The sequence below is a fragment of the Pogona vitticeps genome, chromosome 4, assembly GCF_051106095.1.
Source record: "Pogona vitticeps strain Pit_001003342236 chromosome 4, PviZW2.1, whole genome shotgun sequence".
Lineage (NCBI taxonomy): Eukaryota > Metazoa > Chordata > Lepidosauria > Squamata > Agamidae > Pogona > Pogona vitticeps.
Window position 1 is genome coordinate 172,643,474 of NC_135786.1, and position 23,960 is coordinate 172,667,433.

At 42.9% G+C, this 23,960-nt stretch overlaps 1 protein-coding gene across 2 annotated transcripts in view; it reads left to right on the top strand.

The window, feature by feature from the left end:
- The first annotated feature begins 8,353 nt into the window (after nt 1-8,353).
- The window catches only part of DIPK1C (divergent protein kinase domain 1C), a 28,735-nt gene continuing 13,128 nt past the window's right edge, over nt 8,354-23,960 (top strand). For both annotated transcript variants that reach the window (XM_020801810.3, XM_078393526.1), the window contains exons 1-2: nt 8,354-8,710; nt 20,162-20,839. In XM_020801810.3, the coding sequence (XP_020657469.3) occupies nt 8,531-8,710; nt 20,162-20,839 (858 nt within the window). In that variant the 5' untranslated portion in view covers nt 8,354-8,530. The remainder of the gene's footprint in view (nt 8,711-20,161; nt 20,840-23,960) is intronic.

Genomic DNA, 23,960 nt, shown 5'->3' on the forward strand with positions numbered 1-23,960 from the left:
CAGGGACACCCAAGATGAACAGGTCATCTACTTCTGCTTCATTTACTACGCAAAAGCCTTTTACTGTGTGGACCACAGCAAACTATGGCAAATTCTTAAAGAAATGGGAGTGCCTTATCTATCTCCTGAGAAACCTATATGTGGGACAGGAAGCAAAAGTTAGAACTGGATATAGAGCAACTGATTGGTTCAAAATTGGGAAAGGAGTATGACAAGGCTGTATATTGTCTCCCTGCTTATTTAACATGCAGAATACATCATGCAAAAGGCGGGACTGGATGAATCCCAAGCTGGAATTAAGATTGCCGGAAGAAATATCAACAACCTCCGATATGCTGATGATACCAATCTGATGACATAAAGTGAGGAGGAATTAAAGAATCTCACAATGAGGGTGAAAGAGGAGAGTACAAAAAATAGTCTGAAGCTCAACATCAAAAAACCAGGAGCATGGCCACTGGTCCCATCACCTCCTGGCAAATAGAAGGGGAAGATATGGAGGAAGTGACAGATTTTACTTTCTTGGGCTCCATAATCACTCCAGATGGTGACAGCAGCCACAAAATTAAAAGACACCTGCTTCTTGGGAGGAAAGCCATGACAAACCTAGACAGCATCTTAAAAAGCAGAGAATTCACCTTGCCAACAAAGGTCCACATAGTCAAAGCTATGGTTTTTCCTGTTGTGTTGTATGGAAGTGAGAGCTGGACCATAAAGAATGCTGACCACCAAGGAACTGATGCTTTTGAATTGTGGTGCTGGAAGAGACTCTTGAGAGTCTCCTGGACTGCAAGGAGATCAAACCTATCTGTTTTGAAGGAAATCAACCCTGAGTGCTCACTGGAAGGACAGATCCTGAAGCTGAGGCTCCAATACTTTGGCCATCTCATGAGAAGAGGACTCCCTCGAAAAGACCCTGATGTTGGGAATGAGTGAAGGCAAGAAAAGAAGGGGACGACAAAGGACAAGATGGCTGGACAGTGTCATTGAAGCTACCAACATGAATTTGACCAAACTTTGGGAGACAATGGAAAACAGGAGGGCGTGGCGTGCTCTGGCCCATGGGGTCATGAAGAGTCAGACACAACTTAATGATTAAACAACAACAATAGAACCCAAGGATTGGGTGGGATATACTTAAAGATGGTTTGTTTTAATATAACATAAAAGTTAATTCTCAGCACAAGAGTATATTATTTTATAAACACGACACCTGTATGCTGCATATTGGCATAGCAGGAAAAAAGTTAGAATCCCCAAGAAAAGACTATGGATGGAGTATATCCTTTCAATTCATGGGTTCAGCTTCTTATTCAAGTAGGACTTGAATTAATGCTGTGCAGATCAGCTTATCTGCCTTTCTCCAAAAACTGCTTCTTTCTGGAACTTATTTATTTGCATCTTTGCTTCTGCTGCTTTAATGAACCAACCCATTCATTAGGATGCAGCACAGCTTCTCTAACAGTTCCCCAAAGTGTTATTTCCCAATTAATGAGGAAGATACATTTAGTCTTCAATGTTTCATTTATAAAAAAAAAGGATTCTACTGCCTGACAAGTTCACAGGTCTGCCAAACCTTGTGATGTTCCAACTTGGCTGCCAGATATCAGAAAGAAATATTTATATCCTGAAATGCATTTTTGAAAACTGCCTCCTGGTAGGTTTTGGAAAGTTTCATGTACTTCCTATATAAACTAGAGATCCAGTTGTTCCGAATGCAAATGAGAGACACACCGAGACCACATTTTCAAAGACCTGCTTCATAGCTTTATGACTAATGAGACTTAAAACATATTAAGCAAGAAGATCAATAGACCAGTCCGTTCACTCATAATGCGTTAGCAGGGCATGTCCCTTGGTGCCTGAGCTCATGCTGTTTCTTTATCCTTTGCTTGAAAAGACGGCTTTTAGAGAGTGAAGAAAAGTGCCAGGACTACAAATTAGTAACAGCGTCATTGGAGGACTTAAAAAACAGTCTTCAGGTCTCCGTGGGCATCAAATGAATGATCTCACACTTGAAAATGTGGGGGTAGAGATAATGGGGTACCTTTTTGCACTGTGTTTTTGAAAGGACTCAAAAGAGCAACTGTTGCACATGATCTGAGCAGAAATACAGACACTTATCAGTTGAAGAGGAAAATCCTTAAAGGTGCAAGAGTATCACAGCAGGAATTGCCATCGGCTGCTGGAGTTTGCCAATTAGCCTGCTTTGTGTTGTGATTGGTTTTCAGGATTTAAGTGTGGGATTCCTTTTGTAGCCTGATTTCTTCAAAGATTGACTCAGTCACACCTTTCCACCACTGATAGCTGATACTGAGGATGGGCTATCTGTAACATCTGTTTTTGCCCTCTAGGAGCCTAGAGGCAATTCCTGTCACTGCTTCTGGTCCTTGTCGCAAAATCAGGACCACTAAGCTATGCTCTTCATCAAATGAGGCTTCAAGTGGAACTATAGGCAAGGGAATGGCACATTTGTGACATGGAACAACAATCTGAAGGAGTGAATGTAACTTAGTGGGTCTTACATGCCAATTTGGAGACACTGCGCTTTGGTAGCAGTGGGGAACATGTGGCCTTTTTGATGCCATTGAGCTACAATTCCCATCAGCCATGGCAAAAATCCAAACCTTTGCCCAAATAGCAACCTCTTATTAACAGTGAAACTGTCTCTGTCTGCAACTTGCATCTTCTTCTGAAGCTCTGTATTAGGCACATTATCCCATCTTCCCTTGCGATTTCTCCATCGTCTCCTCAGGTCAGGGGTGCTGGTCTTTCTGGAACCCACACACACACTGTCACACTCTGTCACTCATAACATTCTGGCTTGAAAGAGATATTCTGAGCAAACTGAGTTTCCACACAATCGTCAGCTGAGGCATCTTACTTTCCTTACCATCACCACTCCCTATTGCAGCAGTCAGCCCATATTCCAGGCTCAATCCCATGTGTGATAGCTTTGTGGGCATTTGAAAATGGGACAGAGGCTGGAACTGTGTGCCTGCCTTTTGGTTAATCCAGAAACTGCTCTGTTACAATCTCAATTGCACATGAAATGATACATCCAGTTCATGGTGCCCTTCTTGCTTCTCTCCCTTAATGTTATTTTGTTTTGGCTTGCTTGTACAGTAGGATCCCCTTATCCACAGGATCCACATCCACTGATTCAATTATCCACCATCTGAAAATATTAAAAATACAGTATTAAAAGAAAAAATCCAGAAAAAACTATTTTCACATTTATTACCAGAACCAGCCATTAAAGGGCGCCTGAGACTGTGCTATGAATACTTGCTATTGAAGAATAATTAGCATGGTCTATGGCACCCTCTAGTGGCCAGTTCTGACAATGTATGTGAAAATATTTTTCTGTTTCCCCTATCTATCTTGTCTGTCTGTCTGTCTGTCTGTCTGCTATTATCTGAGGTTTTCAGTATACGCAGAGGTTTGGAACCGATCCCCAGTAGATATGGAGGTTCACCTGTATTTAAATGCTCTCATAATGCAGTCTCAATAATAATCAAAATGGAAATATTAAAGCCATTATCATATAACAGTAAGCATGCTAGGAGTATGACTGGGGAAACCCAACATTACTGACCCATTTATCCACAAAGTTCACTAGATGAGTTTGGACGAGTTATTAATCAATCTACCTTATCTTACTTCATAAGCTCATTGAGAAGATTGTGGGTGGAGTTGAGGAATGCATGCTTCCCAAATAATTCATTAAAGGAAGGGTAAAATACAAATACAATAATGTTCAGCACAATGCACCCTGCAGGTAGCACTTCCTTTTAAGAAGTAGCAGATCCTCTTGAGAGAGGCAGTAGAACATTACACTAGGACTGGGAATTGCAGCCCAGGAGCATCTGGGGACACAGGTCGAGAACCACTGTTTCAATAATTAAATGCTGTTAAATTGATGCCAACTGATGGCAATCCTTCTCAGGGTTTTCTTCGTATAAAGTACTAGGAAGTGGTTTACCACTCCCTTCTTCTTGAGTGCCCTGTGTCTCGTCCAAGGCTACACAGCCTTCCTTTTCTCCCAGGAGGCATAGCAAGGACAGTAACACCTGATCTCTGGCTCTGCAGTCAAGTACTCCAATTCAGTATTATACATGTCTAGTCAGAACTAAGCTGGAATCCTATTGCTTCGTGTTGTAAGTAATACTAGAGTAGACCCACTAAATCAATAGGGATGTGGTGAGTCAACTCCTCCAGAAGTCCCATTGATTCAAATGAGCCTACTCCAGTTGTGACATACTATGCTAAAGTAAGACTAAGCTGGTAGTCATTAAATCTAGTTCCAGGTGATTACTTGCTGAAAGCTGACTCAGATTCATAGTGTTCTAAAGAAAATTGGCCGTGGCTCAGTTCTTATATCTTCCAAAACTGCAATGAGAAGATTACTAAATTGTATGGAAAATCCTTGTTACTTTGCCTTTCTTTAAACAGCATGTTTTGAAACCAGCATTTGACAACAGCTTGGGAATGCCCAGATTTATCAGCCATTTCTTAGATCTATTCTTCACATGGAGAATTATTAATATCAGAATATTCCCATGCATTTTTTTTTTTAAAAATTGGTCATTGGCGATTCTGGTACAGGGCTGCTTGAACTGAAAATGCCATAGGAAGTTTAAATCTAGCCCTAGCTGCTGCTGAAAGAGCTGAGTAAGACCGGCAGACAGAGCATCGATTAGAGGTGGGCAAGCTGAGAAAGCATTGCTGGGGGTTGTATTGGTTGCATCTTAATTGGAGAGAGAAAGATCTAGTGAAACCTGCAGCTGTACCGGTGTTGCTGAAGGTAGTGATGGTGGAGGAGGAAGTGGCAGCTATGGTAGTGTTGTTTTTTACTGGAACTTGCAGAGAAGTAGGAGTCATGCTTTGAATTTTTCCAGAGCTAGACGGAGAAGGTTGAAAAGGCATTGCAGACTGAAGTGGAGGATGTACTGAAGAAAATGAGGAAATAGGAGAAAGCTTATTATAAGTCTCTCCTCAACTCCTTCACAACTTTGTTCATCCAGCTCTGGAAAAAATTCCTACTCCCTGCAAGCACCACCATTACTGCCACCTCCTCCTTTGCTGCCATCAGCATCACTACCAGTGCAACTAGCAGTTTCAGAGCTGCGTGGCGCAGTGGTTAAACTGCTGTACTGCAGCCAAAACTGTGCTTATGACTTGGGGTTCAATCCCAGGTAGTTGGCTCAAGGTTGACTCAGCCTTCTATCCTTCCGAGGTCGGTAAAATGAGTACCCAGCTCGCTGGGGGGTCAATGTGTAGCCTGCATAATTAACTTGTAAACCGCCCAGAGAGTGCTTGAAGCACTATGGGGCGGTATATAAGCAGCACGCTTTGCTTTGATTTGCTTTAGATCTTCCACTCCCCCCTCCAAACTCTGATGCATTACCCATAAGGATCACTCCATACAATTCCGTACTACTTCACCTGTAGAACACCTTCACATCTGAGGCTCCCACTTGAGAGATTCCCCCTCTTCTTGTGAAAGATGCTATCAAGCTGATCCTTGGAGGTACTTGCCCTATTTTCAACCTCAGAGACAACAGCCTTTACTGGTGGTCTCTGACCAGGTGGTCTCCTGGGACATGGGATAATCCTAATAAAGGCCCATGCATTTGAAGAAAGGGCACTATAATCCATGCAAACTCTTATAAGAATAAATCTATTCGTCTTTAAAATGCTGCAAGATTATTCTGTTCAGCTATGTATCGGACTGTGATGTAATTGCACTTTGTGTGACTTGTTAAGTCACAGTGACTTGCACTTTCCTTTCCTTTAATGATTGTGGCAGTGGAATTAATTAAAATCCAATAATGTTAAGAAGCAAAACAGAAGGAAAGAAAATGAAAGATGGGGGAAGGGATTAAAAATAGAAAAGGAGGAGGAAAAGGAATAAGTTTAAGAAAGAATAAAAAGTGATAAGGGTGTCAGGAAATTAAACACAGGTTTGTGTAAAATGATTTATGTGCATTCATAGGTTGTTATGTGCTGTCAAGTTGGAATCAACTTATAGCAACCCTAACAGGGCTTTCGAAGTAAGTGAGATGCTTCAGGAGTGGCTTTACTAGTTCCATACCTCTAGCGAGTTTCCATGGCTGAGCAGATTCACACCAGGCCTCTTGAGTCCTAATCCGTCACTGTATCCACTACATCAGTGGTCCCCAACCTTGGGCCTCCAGATGTTCTTGGACTGCAACTCCCAGAAGCCTTCATCATCACCTCTGCTGGCCAAGATTTCTGGGAGTTGAAGTCCAAGAGCATCTGGAAGCCCAAGGTTGGAGACCACTGCATACATCACACTGGAGATAACTTCATATACATATTATATAGCTACATATCAGATCTGTTCTTCACTTGGAGAATTATTAATATCAAAATATTCCTGCAAGATTTTTTAAATGGGTTATTTGCTGATTCTGATACAGGGCCACTTGAACTGAGAATGCCATAGGAAATTTGGATCTAGCCCTAGCTGCTGCTGAAAAAGCTGAGTAAGACTGGCAGACAAAGGAATCATTAGAGGTAGCAGGAGGGCAAACTTAGAAGGCAGTGCTGGGGGTTGCACTGGCTGCCTCTTAATTGGAGAAAGATCTAGTGAAACCTGCAGTTGCACTGGTGGTGTTGCTGAAGACAGTGATGGTGGAGGCTGTGGTAGTGATGCTGGTATCCACTACACCACATTGGAGATAACCTCATATACCCATACGTTTATATAGATGCATAATTATATTTTAATTGTATTTTAATTGTACATATCTTTATTGTATTTTAAATGCTGTAAGCCGCCCAGAGACCTTTGGGTAGTGTGGGCGGCATATAAATGAAATAAATAAATAAATAAATAAATAAATAAATAAATAAATAAATAAATAAATAAATAAATAAATAATAATAATAATAATAATAATAATAATAATAATAATAATAATAATAATAATAATAATAATAATAATAATAATAATAATATCAGAAAAGAAGCAAAAGCAAAAGCAAATTAAAGAAGACAAAATGTTGTGGTACCTTAAAGTCTAACTGCTATACTTTAATGTGAGCTTTCACGGATCAAATCTACTTCCTCAGACATAAGAGTAGGACTACATCACAGCCATCTATACATAGTCCCAAGATAAAGAGATAGTGGTTGGTTAGTAGACACAAGCAGCAAATTAAGTGAGTCAGGATGGCATTTGACACCTAGTAATGTCTGAAGGCCGGTTTGATATTTAGTTCTTTTCCTCTGAAGCTTTGTTCTGTAAAAAAGCAACAGAACAAAACTTCAAAGGAAGCTTTGTAGTTAGCAGGTAAAGAAACCCCTGGCCATAGATCACAACCGCAGAAACAACGTAATAGTTGTGGCATGGCATATAGGGTACATAAATACAGATTGCAGTTACATATAAAGCTACGTAATGTACATTTACATAAATCTATAGATATCCAGCATCAAAATATACATGGATAGGTTAATACACACATACCCTCCCACACTTTTAACGCTGTGACATCCTTTCCCTTATATCTCATATCATGAGTGTGTGTGAAATTCGAGTATGCTGTCTTTGTTTATCGTATGTGCATGTGTGTTGTAGTTTATGCCAGAGAGAGAGAGAGAGAGACTTTGCTATAACGGGACGTTAGAGGTTGCTGGCAATCATTAAATGAGCCCCCATGGCTTCGCTGGTGCTGCCCAGGGAACGGCTTTGCCCCTCAGGAGGCAAGCAGCTCAGAAGGGTCTCTTTCAAACGTGCCAGTCGTCCGGCGAGAGTCTGAACCCGGCTGGTGGCGTGGCGGGAGTGAAGCCGCTACCTTTCCTTCCTCAGGGCTCGTTTCTTCTGGGTAGTCGCAAAAGTTAAGAGCCCGGGCGAGGGGAGCTGCCTCGGCGCTGTCCGGAGAACGCGGCAGACAAAAGACGCGAAGGCGGACCCGCGACGTGGCTTCTGCTGCTACGGCTCCCCCCGCCTTGTCAAAGGGAGCGCTCCCCGGCGGGTCCTCCTCTCTCTCTCTCTCCACCCGCCCCCCCCCGTCTCTCAGTCCTTAGCTTGGGTGGCGGCGGCGGCGGCGGCGGTGGCAGCAGCAGCAGCGCCCAGGGGTGAAGGGAGAGAGAGGGGCGCGCGTCATTTACAGGCTGCGCAAGGAGAGCGGAGCCCCCAGGGTGGGCGCGCTGCCCCGAGAGACGGGCTCCTGCCACGGCCGCCTCGGTCGGTGCTCCAGGTGGGCGAGCCGGCCGGCCACTTTTGCACCGACGGGGCCAGCGGAGGGCGCGTGCCAGCGAAACCCGCCGAAAAGACTTCGGGCTTCGCTCGGGGGAGGGAGGGAGGAAGGGAGGGGGGGAACCGGGAGAGCGCCCAAGGCGGGACCGGCGACCCGCCCGTGGCGCGCGCCAACAAAGGACCCGGGCGCGCGGCGGGGGAGGGGTGCTCGTTGCCGCCCCCCCCAATGCCGCGACCCCCCGGGCTGAGGCGGGATTCGCAGCGGGCAGCAGCCGGGACAGGCGCCGCGCTCGGGAGGGATGCCCGGCTTGAGGAGAATGAGGCGGGGCTCCCGGCGATGCTCCCTCGCCCGCTGCCTCCTCTTCTCGGCTTGCTGGGCGGTAGGGGGCCTCTTCGTCTTCCTCCTGGCGCACGACGGAGGCGGCTTCTTCTCAGGGCGCTGCACCGACGAGCAGAGTCACAGGATCCTGGCCAGACTGGTAGGTCGCGCGCGCGCGGGGGGGGCACGCGGGACGGAGGGAGGGAGGGTAGGTAAGGCGCGCCCCCTGCCCGTTTCAGAGCCGGCCCGTTTGACGGACAGGCGGGTTAGATGGGCGGCAGAAAGCGGGCAGCAGCGATGGGAAGCTGGATTCAGATATGGTAGGAATAATGGTAACTTTGTAAGTGCAGGTGCTCATCATGATAGTTCCCATAGCTATCCCTTTCCCCTAAGGAGGATCCAAAGTAGCAGGCAGCTGGATCAGGCCGTATCGTGGATGAGGAACAGGTCTTCTGTAAAGCGAATGGCTCTTAATTGTCCATTCAAGATAAAGCTATGCTCCAGCACCTCACATTACAAAAGGGATCAGTAGCAACAGCGCACCTGGGGAAAATCTATTCCTGGTTCAGTTTCTGTATGGTTCGCTGCCAAACTCTGAGGGAAAACGAAAAGGAGGGGGACTGGGCAATGTCACAGTTGACATAAATTGATAAAGGTTGATATGAATTGTATGTTTTGCATTGTATTGGATGTCATCTGACTGAATTTACTGTTGCAAGCCACCCAGAGAGTGTTATACACTATGGGGTGGTATACATGTTCAATCAATCAATCAATAGTCTTTGCTAATCAGAACCTCTGTGGGAGGGCTTTGACCTTGAAAGCCCCGACTTTAGCGCACCACAGATTAAGATAAAGCTTTCCTTCTTGACTGGCTGCTGGATATTTGGGGAGATCCAAGACATTTTGGTACCTGAAACGTAGAGACTAAGACAACAGCCCCATTCCCTTTCCATTTGCCAAGCCCACTGGAGCGGCTATATATATTTTTCTTAATACTAGTGAGAAGATAACTCCCTCCAGCACACATGTAGGCAGCAGGACATTTTGGGTGACAGAGAGTTGGCTTCTGCTCTTTGCTACTGCCTCTCAACATCTGGCACTTTACCTAATAGTAGGGCTGGCCCTGGCCAGTGGGTAGAGTCAGACAATTCATGTTAGGCTTCATAGTTGCCATAGGGTTGTTTTTGTTTTTTTGCATAATAGTTTTTACTACCAGCCAAAGGAGGACGAACTGGTGTGTTTTTCTGTCCAAATATCTTGATTGGCATTGTGCAGTACACCTTGGCTGCAGGAGTACCTGCAGCATACCAGGCAGTAAAGGACCATTTTCCTTTCTGAGAGTTGCACTTTGGATCAGAGCCAGGTGTTTACTCAAGAGGAAGTCTGCCATGTGTTTGATTAGTGTTTGCTGCTTCCACATCAGCGTGTACAGGATTGCAGTTCCAACCGCTATGATATAACCCTCTGCTAAATAAAGGCATGTAGGAGAGTGTGTTGCTGAACTTCAAGGATTGTGATGTGTATAATTTTCCTTGGAAGTAAGGCTTATGGAATGTGGCAAGTAAGTGTACACATAGGAACAAGTTGTAGGTATTGGTTTGATTAGGAGAAGGACGGGGAAATATCGGTGTATTGGGAATGTGCCTTGTGGAGAAAGAGTAATGAACTGTATCTAAAAGGCAGGAAAAGACTGCTGCTCTTGCAATAATTTTGATCCTACTTTTCTTGTCTTTGAGGATACTCTCTGTGCTTAGTGTACAGAATGAAAGAAGCTTGGACTTTTCCATGGTTTAGCAGCTCATTATACCAAATGACCTGTGAGCAGAAAAGACATCTATACATTCTTTGGAAAAGTTCAGAACCTGGGGCTATATACAGAGGCAGCAGAACAACGAACATCTACACTAAGAAATATTAATACTGCTAAATCAAATCAATTCAGTTAATAAAATATTAGGATATTAATAACATGATTCTATGCCTGCCAACTTTGAATTAAGTCCCACTGAGTTTAATGGTACTTACTTCCAGGTAAGCAGCCATAGGGTCCCAGTCTCAGACTTCAGTCCATGTAAAGTGAAATAAGCTTTAATGCACTCAGTAGGCTTACTTCTGTGCAAGCGTGTGTAGGAGGTCTCTCTTATCATTTATATAATCACTGAACCACCTCTTTATGAACTTATCCATAGTCTGGCAGTACCAGTCACTGAACATGCAAATATAAGCCTGATGAATGAGGGGATATGAATGGGTGCATGGAAAGCGTTCTCATGGTGTTGGCTAATATTTATAGTGTGGAGCTTGGAAAATATACTTTTTAGATTGCCACTCTCAGGATTCCTTAGTCAGCATGGCCAAGTGGGAAGACGAAGAACTTTCCCAAGTTCTCCTCTGCTCTCTGTCAAGTTTAAAACAACTTTCACAAGGAGATGAATTTTGGTACAAGGCAATTGACATTCTATCCTGGTGCATCAAGCAAGGGAGGTGTATTAAAAATTATGCTGGTTGCAAAGCAAAAGGAGGCAGGCTGTGGCCCTAGAACTGCAACCCATCTGCCATTAGTTTCAGCAGCTGTCTGGATTGAATGGTTCAGACCTCTGGGAAGAAGGATCCATCTCTTCCTTTGCAGCCTGTCGAGCCACAGAGGAAGAGAGGAAGAAGCTTCCAAATGATGTGAACAGTCTGGCACTGGATCAGACTGCCTTGGGAAGTGGTGGGCTGTCTTTCACTGCAGCTGTCTAAGCAGAAAAGGTCGACATCTGCCAGGGATGCTGCAGCTGCATCATTCATTGCAGGGCCTGCCATCCACAAAGCGGCGGTCTTTTTATTTATTTTTATTTATTTATTGGATTTCTATCCCGCCCATCTTGACCAAAGGTCTACTCTGGGCGGTTTACAAATTTAAAAACAATAAAACAAAACGAAAAACATATTATAGATCCAAGGTGGCGAAAGTATAAGAAATTAAGATATGGCAGGAGGGAAAGCCTGCCCAGATAGCCAGGTTTTAAGTCTATTCCTGAAAACACCCAGAGAGGAAGCCAGGTGGATCTCCACGGGCAAGTTGTTCCAAAGGCGAGGGGCCACTGCCGAGAAGGCTCTGTGCCTCGTTCTTTCCTCCCTCGGCATTAGGTCTCTCAGCTGCCCATCCTGAGTGGAATGAGTGACTCTGGCAGAACTGGGTGGAAGAAGGCGTTCTGCCAGATATCGATGGTCTTGATGATCTCTCATGATACTTCCAGCTCTGCGATTTCATTTTCATAAGCGAAGTGTCACTGATTACGCATTGCTTGGAATGGGGACAAACAGTGATGGTTCTGGTGCCTTGCGTCTGACCTATTCAGACTGGTTGGCTGCTATGGGAAACATAACACGGGGCTGGATAGATTTTCAGTCTGACCTGGCAAGGCTTTTCTTGCATTAAGCATGGAAAAGGCAAGAAAAGTCAGAGATTTCATTTCAGTTTCCCTTTGCCAAGTAAAAAGAGGTATTTGTGTACACTCACCCATCACAACAAAGGTTCCTATTCTCATCAGAAGCAACATGTTGAAGTGGCTTGTACCTGCATATTAATTACACAATTGTACCTGCTAATAATTTTAAACAGTGTGTGTATATAAAGATGTTGTGATATAAAATAACGTTAATTAAGTGGCTTTTAAAATTCTTTAGTCTTTATTGAATAGTGCTAGCAGGAAGGGGCCTATACTGTTATTATGATGTGTGATGAATTGGGTTAACCCTTTCCCTGTATCACATTCATTGACATCCCGGAGCTAATAGCTTTCGGATAGAGGCAGAGAGGTGATTTTCATTTTCCTGACTGCCACAGGAGCGTACCTCCCTTGGCTGCAATTTGAACTTTAAAACTGAAGCAGGTTGTGCTGTGTGGTGTTTCTCCATATCATGTCAGGCAGTCCTTGAATACTGGCCAGAGCATCTCTTAGTTTCACATGCTGCACCCACACATGTGTCTAGTTTCAGCAGGGTGGACCACGCAGAGGCATATTAGGGAGGAGGGGCTATAATTGTGCTATTAAAAGGACCATATTAAGTGCATTCATGCAGTTAGCACAATATGTAGGTTAGCCCAAAGCTAAGAACTCAAAAGGTCTACCTAAATCAATGGGATTTTAAAATGATTTGCTTTTAGCTGCATCCTGCCCATACACTTTATTTTTAAAATCCCTACACTTGTGCAAGTGCCAGACATTGCCAGCAACATAACATCTCTTGCTAGCAGCTGCCCTGATAACTCTGCTATAAAACCAGCTGTAAATAATAATAATTATATTCTAGCTTTGTACAGTGTGTGAAGGGTAACTCATAACTTGGGCAATAATTCTGTTATAGCAAATAACTGCAACCTGTATTTATGGCTTCATTTTGTAAAAGGAAGAGAGAAATGTGCTTCAGCCCTCAAAAGCATGGCAGGAGTGCAGTGCCTTGGAAAAGTAAACCAGGCTTCCACCATTTTCTAAGGGATTTCCTTTTTTAAAGAAAAGATAATTAAGAACAAAACACAATGCCACCATTCTAAAACAGCTAGGGCGCTGTAACATACTATCACCCTTTAATATCATGCTGGGCCATTCTGGATTATTCATTCTCTGTCACTATGCCATACCACAGCTAACAGATTTCTTAAAAGTGTAACCTATACACAATAGGAGACCAGTTTTTTTGAGTTGAAAACTGATGAAAGTCACTGAATACTTGATGTCTCATGAACAAGAGCTATGTGAATGTGTTGGCATGAAAGGCACCAGAAGACAGGCATTCCATGTTGATGGAGTTTTGCCTGTGCTTTTGTTTTAAAAAGAAAAAGGAAAGAGGGGGAAGAGGCCAGGCTGCTGATTAAGGAAAATAGCCTAGTGCTTGCAACGCATTTGCTACTGTGACTGCATTTTACACCTTCTAGGCAGCAGTTACTGTCAATTAAAAAAGAGAGAGTAGTCAGTGGCTGGGTGGAACTGATAAAACATATTGAAAGTAGGCAGAAGCACAATATTTTTATATCCCAATGGATTTTAAATAGGCCAAACAGGTAGATGTTAGGCCGGTTAGTGCAAGAATACCTGTAGTCTACAGCCCCTACTCTTTGCTAGTTGCTATTTTATGTTTGCTAGAGAAAGATTTGATCTGTGTTGTCTGCCACTGATTATGATGTAACCCCTGCTAGTTTTTCATAGAAACATAACATCTTGTTTGGAAATAAAGTGAAAACATACTAGTGTAGTATGACTTCTACTTTATAAACAGTACTTCTTGCACTGTGAGCTTTTAAGTGTTTTCTTCCCAAGTATATCCAGTAATGAACAATGCATCGAAAACATAACCATGTAATGCTGGAAATTCCATGCTTCCCATAAAATGTTCTTCCAGCCAAAAGGTGAACATTATTGCTCAGTAGACATAAAGTACTTGAATGTTAAGATAATTTGATTTTTCATTTGAGCCATGACTTAAACATTTTGAGCAGAAGGTAGTGTCCGTATATCTTTCATAACAGTGCTAATGTAGACTGTTCCCTGCAAATACTTCATCATTCAGAAGGGGACTAAAAGGGTTAAATAACAAGGCAAATTCTTCTGTTTTTTAAATGGCTTTGGTTAAATGGCAAAGAATCCTTAATGGAAATTAAATAATCTATTATGGCAGCAAGCTATTGATGACTATAAATTCCCCTGTGTTCTGCATAATAAACGAAGACAAATTATGTGCAGCAGTAGCAGTTTTGCCAGCTTTTTGGAAGTAGGAAGGGGACTGAATTCTTTTCTTCTGACAGGCAGCTGTGAAGCTTGGATAACTCTGAGATAATGGAATATTTTCCACATCCTCCAGAGCTACACAGGAATTCTGAACTAATTTGGAGTTATCTGACGTAGCTTTGAGAATCACATTATTCCCTTTGGCCAGTGTCCTAGCTTGAATTCCAGGAGCAGGAAAGTTATTTACAGCTACATTCACAAACCAGATATGCCAGAGTAAAGCTACTCCAGCCCTAATGACTGAAGACACTAAATTGTTTCCCCCCCAAATCAACTCTTTTAAGTGATCTCCAATGAATCAAAGGCAAAATGATACAGACTGTTCACAGTCAAGTCCTAAGAGAAGTTCCAGCAGGTGTCATCAGTCATAGATGTTTTTAAAAGAGAACATCACAGTAGCGTTCACTTTTTGTGTTGGTTAGTCACTGCTGATTCTGAGTTTTAGAAGAGTGTTGGTTACACTGTCATTTGTGTCTAGAAATTACTGGATTCAGGGGGGGAAAGGATGCAAAAAGATCATCAGAACATGTACAAAGGAAAAGTGGGTTGCTTTAGTACTTGGTTCTGAAATAGAATCAGGTATTTACTCAAATATTTCACATTGTACTACAGTATTTGTATCAGGGGATAGTTTCAGGCAAAATCAAGTTTGCCATTTAAATTAAGATATTGTACTGCACAACTCTATACAGAGGCTTACACAAGCATAAGCGGAGAAAGCTTTTACAATTGTATGCCCTTTTTTTTTTTTTTTTGGTTTTGCCACCGGCTTTCATGACCTCAGGAGACCTTCATGACTCTGGAGATGAGTAGATGATAAAGATTTGTTCCTGGGAAAACCTGGGATCGTAGCTGACAAAATGTTGGAAATGTATTTATTTGTTATTCTCTAGTTTTGTCATATATTCCCCCCTCTCCGTGTGTGTGTGTGTGTGTGTGTGTGTGTGTGTGTGTGTGTGTGTGTGTAAATTACAAATGAGCAACATTTGTCCAAGCAATTTCGGCATGTTCAGTAAGGAGTTCCACAACCATCTCCTCCCACCTCTGGCAATAAAACATACACAGATACCAAACTGAATAACTAGCAATTTGCTGCCTTTTCATGACATCCAAAATATTGCCTGAAGGATTTATCTCATTCAGCACTGTATATTGATAAAATGGGGATATGAAGAGGAAATATAATACTTGATCTAGATGGTGCCTCATAAAACTAACATTTCAAGTTATTAAATGACAAAATATTTAAGGTGGTATCTAGTGGGTTAGAGTCAAACTAATAGAAAGTATACTTGTGCAATGCAGGCCCACAATTTATGGAACAGGAGCAATTGTCTGTTACATTCAGAGGCTAGGATTCTTGGGATACAAATCAAGATTCACATGAAGTTTAGAAGATGGTGAGAGAGTAGTAAAAAACAGTATTTATTTATTTATTAGATTTATACCCCGGGCATCTAGACCGAAATCTACTCTGGGCGGCTAACAATGAGACATAAAAGTAAAAACAATATGATAAAATAAAAACAACAGTGACAATATAATTCCAGATTGCAAATCATTAGGTGATGATAGGAGGGAAAGCCTGCCTAAAGAGCCAGGTCTTAAGTTTGCTCTTAAAAACACCCACTTATTATTTATTTATTTTATTTATACCCCGCCTATCTGGTCATTGCGACCACTCTGAGGAAGCCAGGCAGATCTCTGAGGGCAGTCTATTCCAAAGGTGAGGGGCCACTGTCAAGAAGGCCTGGTTTCTTGTTCTTTCTCTCCAGACCTCCCTCAGCGTTAGGCCCCTCAGCCGCTCGTCCTCATTAGAATGAGTGATTCAGATAGATCTAGGTGCGAGGAAGCGTTCCGCTAGATATCAAGGTCCTAAACCGTTTAGGGCTTTATATGTCATCATTAACACTTTGAAATCAATGTGGAAATGAACGGGCAGCCAGAGTGGGGGAAATATGCTGATATTTTCTCACCCTCATGAGATGTCTGGCCGCCGCATTCTGCACCATTTGAAGCTTCCACATCAATCTCAAATGTAGCCCCACGTACAGCGCATTACAGTAGTATAATCTTGAGACTACAAGTGCATGAACCAGAGTGGTGAGCACCCCAACAACAAGATAGGGACATAGCTGAGCAATCCACCTGAGATGGAAATAGGCAGAGTGGACCACTGATGCCACCAGGGTTTCCATGGTAAGCACCAGATCTAGATGGACCCCCAAGCTGTGAACCTCACTCTTCGTGGTGAGAGTCACTCCCCCAAAAGAGAGGGAGTTTCCCAAACCACCAATGGCAGGTCCACCCACCCTCAGGGCCTCCATTTTGTCCAGGTTCAGCCTCAGTCAATTCTCCTGCATCCATTGCAGTATGGCCTTCAGGCAGCGCTGTAGGGATGAAACGGCATCCACTGTTGTTGGAAAAAAGGAGAGTCAAAGGAACACCCCCTTCCCTGTCCATCCAAATTTTGGATATGCATCTCAGATCTGCATCCTCCTCCAGAATAAGATCTTGAATAATCTGGGAGTTGTTTGATAAAGATCTGGCATTCAACAACACCAGATTTAGAGTGGAGGGATGGCTGAACTGGCTACCTCGAATCTGACAGGTGGTCACAATGCCAGAACAGTAAACTGCCTTCAAACATCTGTTCACCATTCTTCTGAACCGAATAGGCACCATGCCATCACCATATCTCCCTCTACCTGTAATCACTCGGATATGCAGAGAACTTCAGGTGGCTCTGCCACTGATGAACGCCTGGATGGGCAGCAATGGGGAAACATTGCCTGCAAACTTCACACTTGTGGCTCACCTCCTGTCTATGAGCCTGGAGGTTGTAGATGTTGGTAAAACGCTTGGTGCAGCTGGGCACCGAGCAAGCAAAGGGCCACAGTTTTTTGTGCAAATGCAGGTGACACCACAGCTTGAAGGCCGTGACAAAGGCCCAGGCGCAGCCCGGGTAGCAAAAGGGATGCACGGCCCCCCAGCCGGGACCCAGCCCTGTAACCATGGCAGCCTCTGAGCCTTCGCTGCTCCCCTCTGGAGCCAAGGCTGCTGAGCTCCTGCCATGCGCTGACAACTGGTGCAGCAGCTGGAGCTGCTTGCAGGAGAGTGCCTCTGCGCAGCAGGGCTTGGGCAAGGGTGTGATGCAAGAGTCCAAGAGGGGCCACCCGATGACACGGTCGCTGGGTTCCTCGCTGGGGTTACAGGCGGTGGCCGTAGCTTTTGTGGCTTGGGTCCAAGAGGCCCAGGTCCGTGGGCCTGCAGCCAAAGGACAGGTACTGCTCGCAAATGCCACCTTGGGCTTGGCTAGGCTTTTCTCGCCCTTCTCTTCCTTGCTGGCTCCCGCCCAGACCTCCTTTTGCAGGCTCAGTCAGAGGCAAGCAGAGCTATGGCTCATCCGCTTCTCCCAGCCAGTGGGCAGCATCTCCTCCTCCACCATCTTGTCTGGAGACTAGCTAGCTAACTGAAAGTGGTTGTAGGTTCTTGATATGTTGTTTTCTACTCCGTTGCTTGTCATGAAGGACATTCTGGTGTGGAAGAAATAAAGCTTACTCTTCCATGCTGTTATTGGTTCATATCTGAATATGCAGCACGATGGAGAAGATCCCCAGGAGCCAATGGCAGACCTACATTTTAGGGTGGTCTGAAGCCTGAACTATTATGGGGTCCCACTGCAACCAGCAACAAGGTCTGGGTAACTAGTCCAATAAATAAAATAAATAAGTACTGTTATCAACGTCAATGGAGTTGTTCCATGACAGATCACCACAGTTTTTTAAAAATGTGGAGTAAAGTCACTCGTGGAGCCTCTCTGGAATTACGGGCTCTGAAGGTTAAGCTTCATTAGTTGATCTACCCCTGGCAAGAGATGGTCTGAGGGCACTGATATTAATTCCTTGTTTGAACAGCTCGAATTAGCTTGTGGGTTTCACACAGTTGCCTTAAGACCACACCGTGCTGCTTCCAAACTTACAGGCAGGAGACTGTAGGGCAAAGACAAAGAACATCATGCAAAGGTCATACCAGCACAGGGTCAAAGTTGTCACAGATGATCCAAAGTGTCTTGCTGTCTGAAGCAGAACATCTAAATGGCACCCACCCACCCACACAGTAGTGGTAAAATCTAATATTCCGTATTTGGCAGGGCAGATCAGAAATGTTATAGTTACTGCTTTCTTTCTTCCCAGGAGAGTCAACAGCCAATAGAGTGTCAGCTGGCAGATGTATGGAAGAGACCCATGGGGCTTGTATTTTCTGGGGTCCAACATTTGTCAAGAAGCCCAACTCAACATAGTGTGAGAAATTGTTAGCTGCTGGAAAGTGGGGTTGGGAGAGACTAAAACGAAAGTTGGTATCAAGCCACCTTTTTACCATTTCATTTTCTGCATCTTCCACCCACACCCCACGTTTGTGATCTGTCCAGAACTGAATTTGCAGCTGTAATTCTGGAAGGCTTGAATTGATGCAGTTATGCAGACTACCTATATGCCCAAAATGGAGGGATGGAAACAATTAAGTTTAGAGGAAGGGATACTACAGGGGAAAGCCTATTTCTTCCTTTCATGCATTTGAGATGACCATATAACTGCAGACCTTTTCAAGCTTTTAGTCACAAATTACAGAAAACATAAGCCTTAGGAAAATATTCATACACATCTGATGTGTATGTTCAAAACCTTTTGCCCACAGGGGTCAGAGGTTTACTAACATAATGAAAAAACTGCCTAACTTTGCAGTACAAGCATAGTTTTATCTGTTTGCTTTCATTTGAAACAGTCACTTTTTCATCATAGTGAATTACATCTAATATGCTGCATCTCAAAATGAACAAAGGTAAAAACAAATTCTTGCAAAATACATGCTATGATTTAATCAAATCAAGTCAACCAGAGTTTGTCCATTGACTTGATGGTTTTTGCTACTTAAATTTATGTGTGGCCAAAGTAGGGTCAGTGCTTACGCATCACAACAGAAGAAGAGACAGGTTTGCATATAGTGTGTATGTGCTACATTGTATGTATAGAGGCAAATTTAGCAATAATGGCCATAAATTAGATAGCAATACAAAGCATCTTCTCATCACAGTGGAGCAGACCGTGACCAGCTAATCAATCGGCTATCCAAGGGACATCTGTTGAAATAAATAACTTCAAAGTCTCTTCTTTCTTCATAGGGCTTCTTTTTTTAAAAAAAAAAAAAATATATATATATAGACTAAACTTTATCTGATCAATTCTTCAGTACTTTCAAACAGAGGGCAGTCCTCTGACAGCACTTCAGATAGTGGACTGTTCTCTGTAAATCAGGGATTAGGGGGCATGCCCACATTATAAGAAAGTGTGCTTTAAAATGGATGGATATTTGAACTGTCCATCACATAGGTGCATAGCAAAAGCATAAGTCATAAACCAGCATGACATATTTTTTTCTGAACATTTAATGTATGAGAAAGGAAAAAGATAAGCTTCAACTCACTTTTGGCACATGAGACAGAGAAATATGAGTCCAGATGCAAATCACAGAGCCTCTTGTTATTTTTTGGGGGCAGATTTCATCCCCACAACACCAGGTTTGAGCCAATTAAGTTCTCTGGCCCTTATGACTTACCAGTTTTACAAGACATTTTATCAGTAATTACATGGGTAGATGTGGTCTTCAAACCTGCTGCTATCTGGGTATCTTACTTTTGTATGTGCCATAAACAGCTGTAAAATTTATTTCAGAGATAAAAGCTCTTGAAGTGATTTTACCTCAGCCAGATTCTTGAAGGTACTGGAAATGGTGGCTTTCTGCTAATGATGGTTTGTTTGTTTCTATTGTTTCTCCAGTGTCTTGATTATAGGAAAGGAACCTTGACAGGGGATCTGTGTGAAGACTTGTGTGTGGCACAGAAATTGATATACAGACGCTGCCTTTATTACGACAGAGGTAAAAAGGTCATCCAAGCTGACTGGAGAGGCCGCCCAGTGATTCTGAAATCAAAAAATGAAATATTCTCTAGTTATCACCCCCTTGGCTTTTTGGAGGAAATGGAATCACAGGGCATCCCAGAGGCAGAATTATTTATGATGGTTGCTTTGGAAGTCAAGAATGTTCTGGGCTTAGAACTTCCTAATAACACAGTGGGACCATTGTGGACAAAGAAGAGAGGCCCACACTGGAAAGCACAGTTGGCGAGCATGTGGTCTTTACTCCAACAGGAAGAATACATTTACTTTAGTGTTTTACGAGACTTTAGTAAACATGTTCTAAGGGTCATTGGCTCTTGTGGCCACTTCTATGCTGTGGAGTATTTAACAGCTGGCCATGCATGGCACAAAACTCTCTTTTCTGTAGAAGATGCTGTTGGTGCCTCATTCTCCGAGATTGAAAACAAAGCTAAGGCCATCACTGAAATTGCAATCAGCTTTCTGGATATGGTAAATCATTTTGACAATGACTTCTCCCACCGCCTTCATCTCTGTGACATCAAACCAGAAAACTTCGCCATCCGGAATGATCTGACAGTAAGTTGACTATGCTGATTAAATTTATGATCCATTCTTGTAACTGAAATTGTGAGCACTGATTGTATTGTAGCCCCCTGCTTCTCCACTGAGAATGTCTGTGTAGAGATGTAAAATTTCCAAAAATTTCCAAGTTTGTTCCAGAAAAAAAATGGAGGGGGGGGAGAAACTCTGCTCCAAAAATGGAAATGGTCATGGTGGGGTGGTGGGGTGGGAGTAGAGATCTAAAATTTCCAAACATTTACATTTTCCCCAGAAAGAAATAGGGAAAATGTGTGTTTTTTTCTGGAAAAATGGAATTATTTGGAAATGTTATACGTATATCTATGTCTGTGCAAAGTGCTTTATGCCACAGATGTTCCAGATGTTGTAATTTAGAGCTTTGTGCACTGTGCTTTTTACTTAACATACTGTGTAATCGAAATCATTCATGTCAGCATTAGAGATGGGGTTATTCTTATTTGCACAGGTGGACATAATGAGGGTTTGGCCTGTTCACCTGGGGCCAGACTGTCCGCTCACTCTTCTGCTGCTTCCACAGTGTGGAGTTGTCCTGTTCACCGTTCCAGCCAGGCAACTGTACCATCCTCCTTAATATTTTACCTCACATCTCTCTGGAAGATTACAATGGCAGAAAAGTGATTTTAAAATAAATACTTATTGAAACAAACAAATCTCCATTCCATTACCCTCCTCATCTCACCTTTCTTCTCACATTGTCATCAAGAATTCCTAACCCACTGTGCACGTTCAGTCCTCATTAGGTTGTTCCCCTGCTTTGTTTTCCCTGAAGACCTTTTGTACTTCTGCAGACCTTGGACATCTCACTAGGCAAAGCAAGTAGTGGTGATAAGAATCTCCAAATGAACCAGGTAGTGCTGGTGATGGCAGTAGCTGGTGCATTCCTCAGAGCTGCAGAAGGAATCCCAGCCTTGAGTGTGCTCTTGAAGTGTTATGAAACATTAGACCTGAATTAAGTTGTTAAGTCCCAAATAGGTCCTGTGCAGGAATTAGTTCACAAAAAGTAAACATATGAGCAGGAAGATGTAGCTAAATTTGTCCCCCTCTGCCATTTCTTCTGTCACCTTTCTGCATGTGGAGAGCAATAAGCTAGCCCTAGAAAGCTGGCCCTAGAAAGCTGGCATACTGCTTACATACGCCAGAAGGAACTTTATGTTGGAGTTGTTACAACTTTCATATGCTGCCTTTAAGAGTTTTAGCTGGGAGGGACCTTTCTGGACTGAGGTGAATTTTAATCAGTCCAGCAGCAATCACTCCCTCCCTCAGATTTTGTGAAGATTTTTTTCTCAGGAGTTGTTTTCCCACTCTTTTTAAAGTTAGGGGTCAGTTAGAGACAGCGTTTAGTCATATACCTTCAGAACACGGCCAAACAGCCCAAAAAACCTACAACAACCATTTAGTCGTATAGTTAGTCATTAAGCAGACTCACTCAGTTAAGTTCTGCTCATGTAACCAGTCATCATTTTTCTGCAGAATGCTATTTATTTTTATTTGTTTCAGAACTGTAAGTAAATAGAACTTTTATTTTTTCTCTTACTAATGTCTCAGAGTGAATTATTGAGACTGCAAGTGCCAGTTGATGAGACAACGAGACTTGAAGCTAATTCTGCACTGTAGGTCCCTGATTTTTTTTTCTGTTGTGTAATTAGAAGTTTTAAGCCACAAAAATTTCCACACTTGGACAAGACTATATGCAATTAAAATTTCAACTTGCACAGAGACACTCATGGATAGCAAGAGGTGCGTTGTGTATGTTGAGTAACTGGCAGTAGAGAAGGAAGTTGTTAAGGCTAGAATGATCCCTCCCTTGTTTGCTCTATTTATGAGCTAGCATCTAAAAAAGCTCTAGCGCAGACCCATAAAATGAGTAGGATTTGTTAAGTCAACAAATGGACTTAACAAAGTTCCACTGATTCAGTGGGTCTGCTTTTGCTGGGAATAGTAATTTGGGTTAGCCCTATGCATTTAGGCTGGCTTTTAGTTAACCTGGTGGTGTGGGTGATGCTTTAATTCAGTCTCAAAATTGTGGTAGGGAAAAGGGAAGTTCTTGAAAGTAAGTAAGTTTTTGGGAATGATGCAGCTGATTTCAGTCATCATGGAGAGAGGTAAAACAGAACCCCGAAGTAAACACTGACCTCAGCTGGAATTTTTCTAGGGACAGACCTCTACAGAAGGGTCTTCAAATCATGGTTTCAGCTTAACTTAGAGCAAATAATTTTATTCCTGTAAAACAGAAATAGTGTTCATTAGCAGAGCTGCCAACAGTCTTAGTATTTATTAAGTATGCACATAGAACTTTGCACTTAGATGTGCTACTCAAGCATGTAGTGACTTAAAGGCGTGGGTGTATTTTTATTGTCTCGTTATTTTGGTGTTTATTCAGCTGTATAATTGGAACCTGGAGAATGTGTGGGAGGGAGCAAACATCAGAAAGATTGAATTATTAAGTGGAGGGGAATGGAACAGTCTTGCTTTCTATAGGTTTAGTCAGAAGCAGTACAGTCACTACATAGTAGGGATGAAAATCCTCACTTTGTGAGGATCCTCTAATTGTTACCTGTGAGGATGAGGGACCATAAAATTATTCTCCTTGCCTGGTAGGAGGGTGAGATATGTTCTGCTACTCTTGACAAAAGATGAAAATGAGAACTTTTTAATGTGCAAATTAAATAGTGATTGCACAGAATTTAGGGAGTTTGATTTCCCACTGTGATTCTTGAGATAAGAGCCATTATATGTAGCCTTGGGCAAGTTGCACAATTCCAGGACATTCCCGGGAAGAAGTGAACGGTAAGCCACTTTGCATACTCAACCTAGAAAACCCTGGAAACCCATGCATTTATTATTATTAATAACAAATGAAGAAGAAGGAGGAGGAGGAGGAGGAGGAGGAGGAGGAGGAGGAATAACTGCTGCTTTGGTTCTTGAACTTATAGAAATGAAAAGGATGAGAAGGCTTGTTTATTTCTTTTTAAAACAATCAGCCAGCTATCTGATAGTCATTAATGTCCTATGCTATAGGACACTGTTGTCTATTCTCCACTGCCTTGTTCGAGTGGTGTTTGGGGCCAAATAGAGCCTTGCAAGCCTGTTATACTTC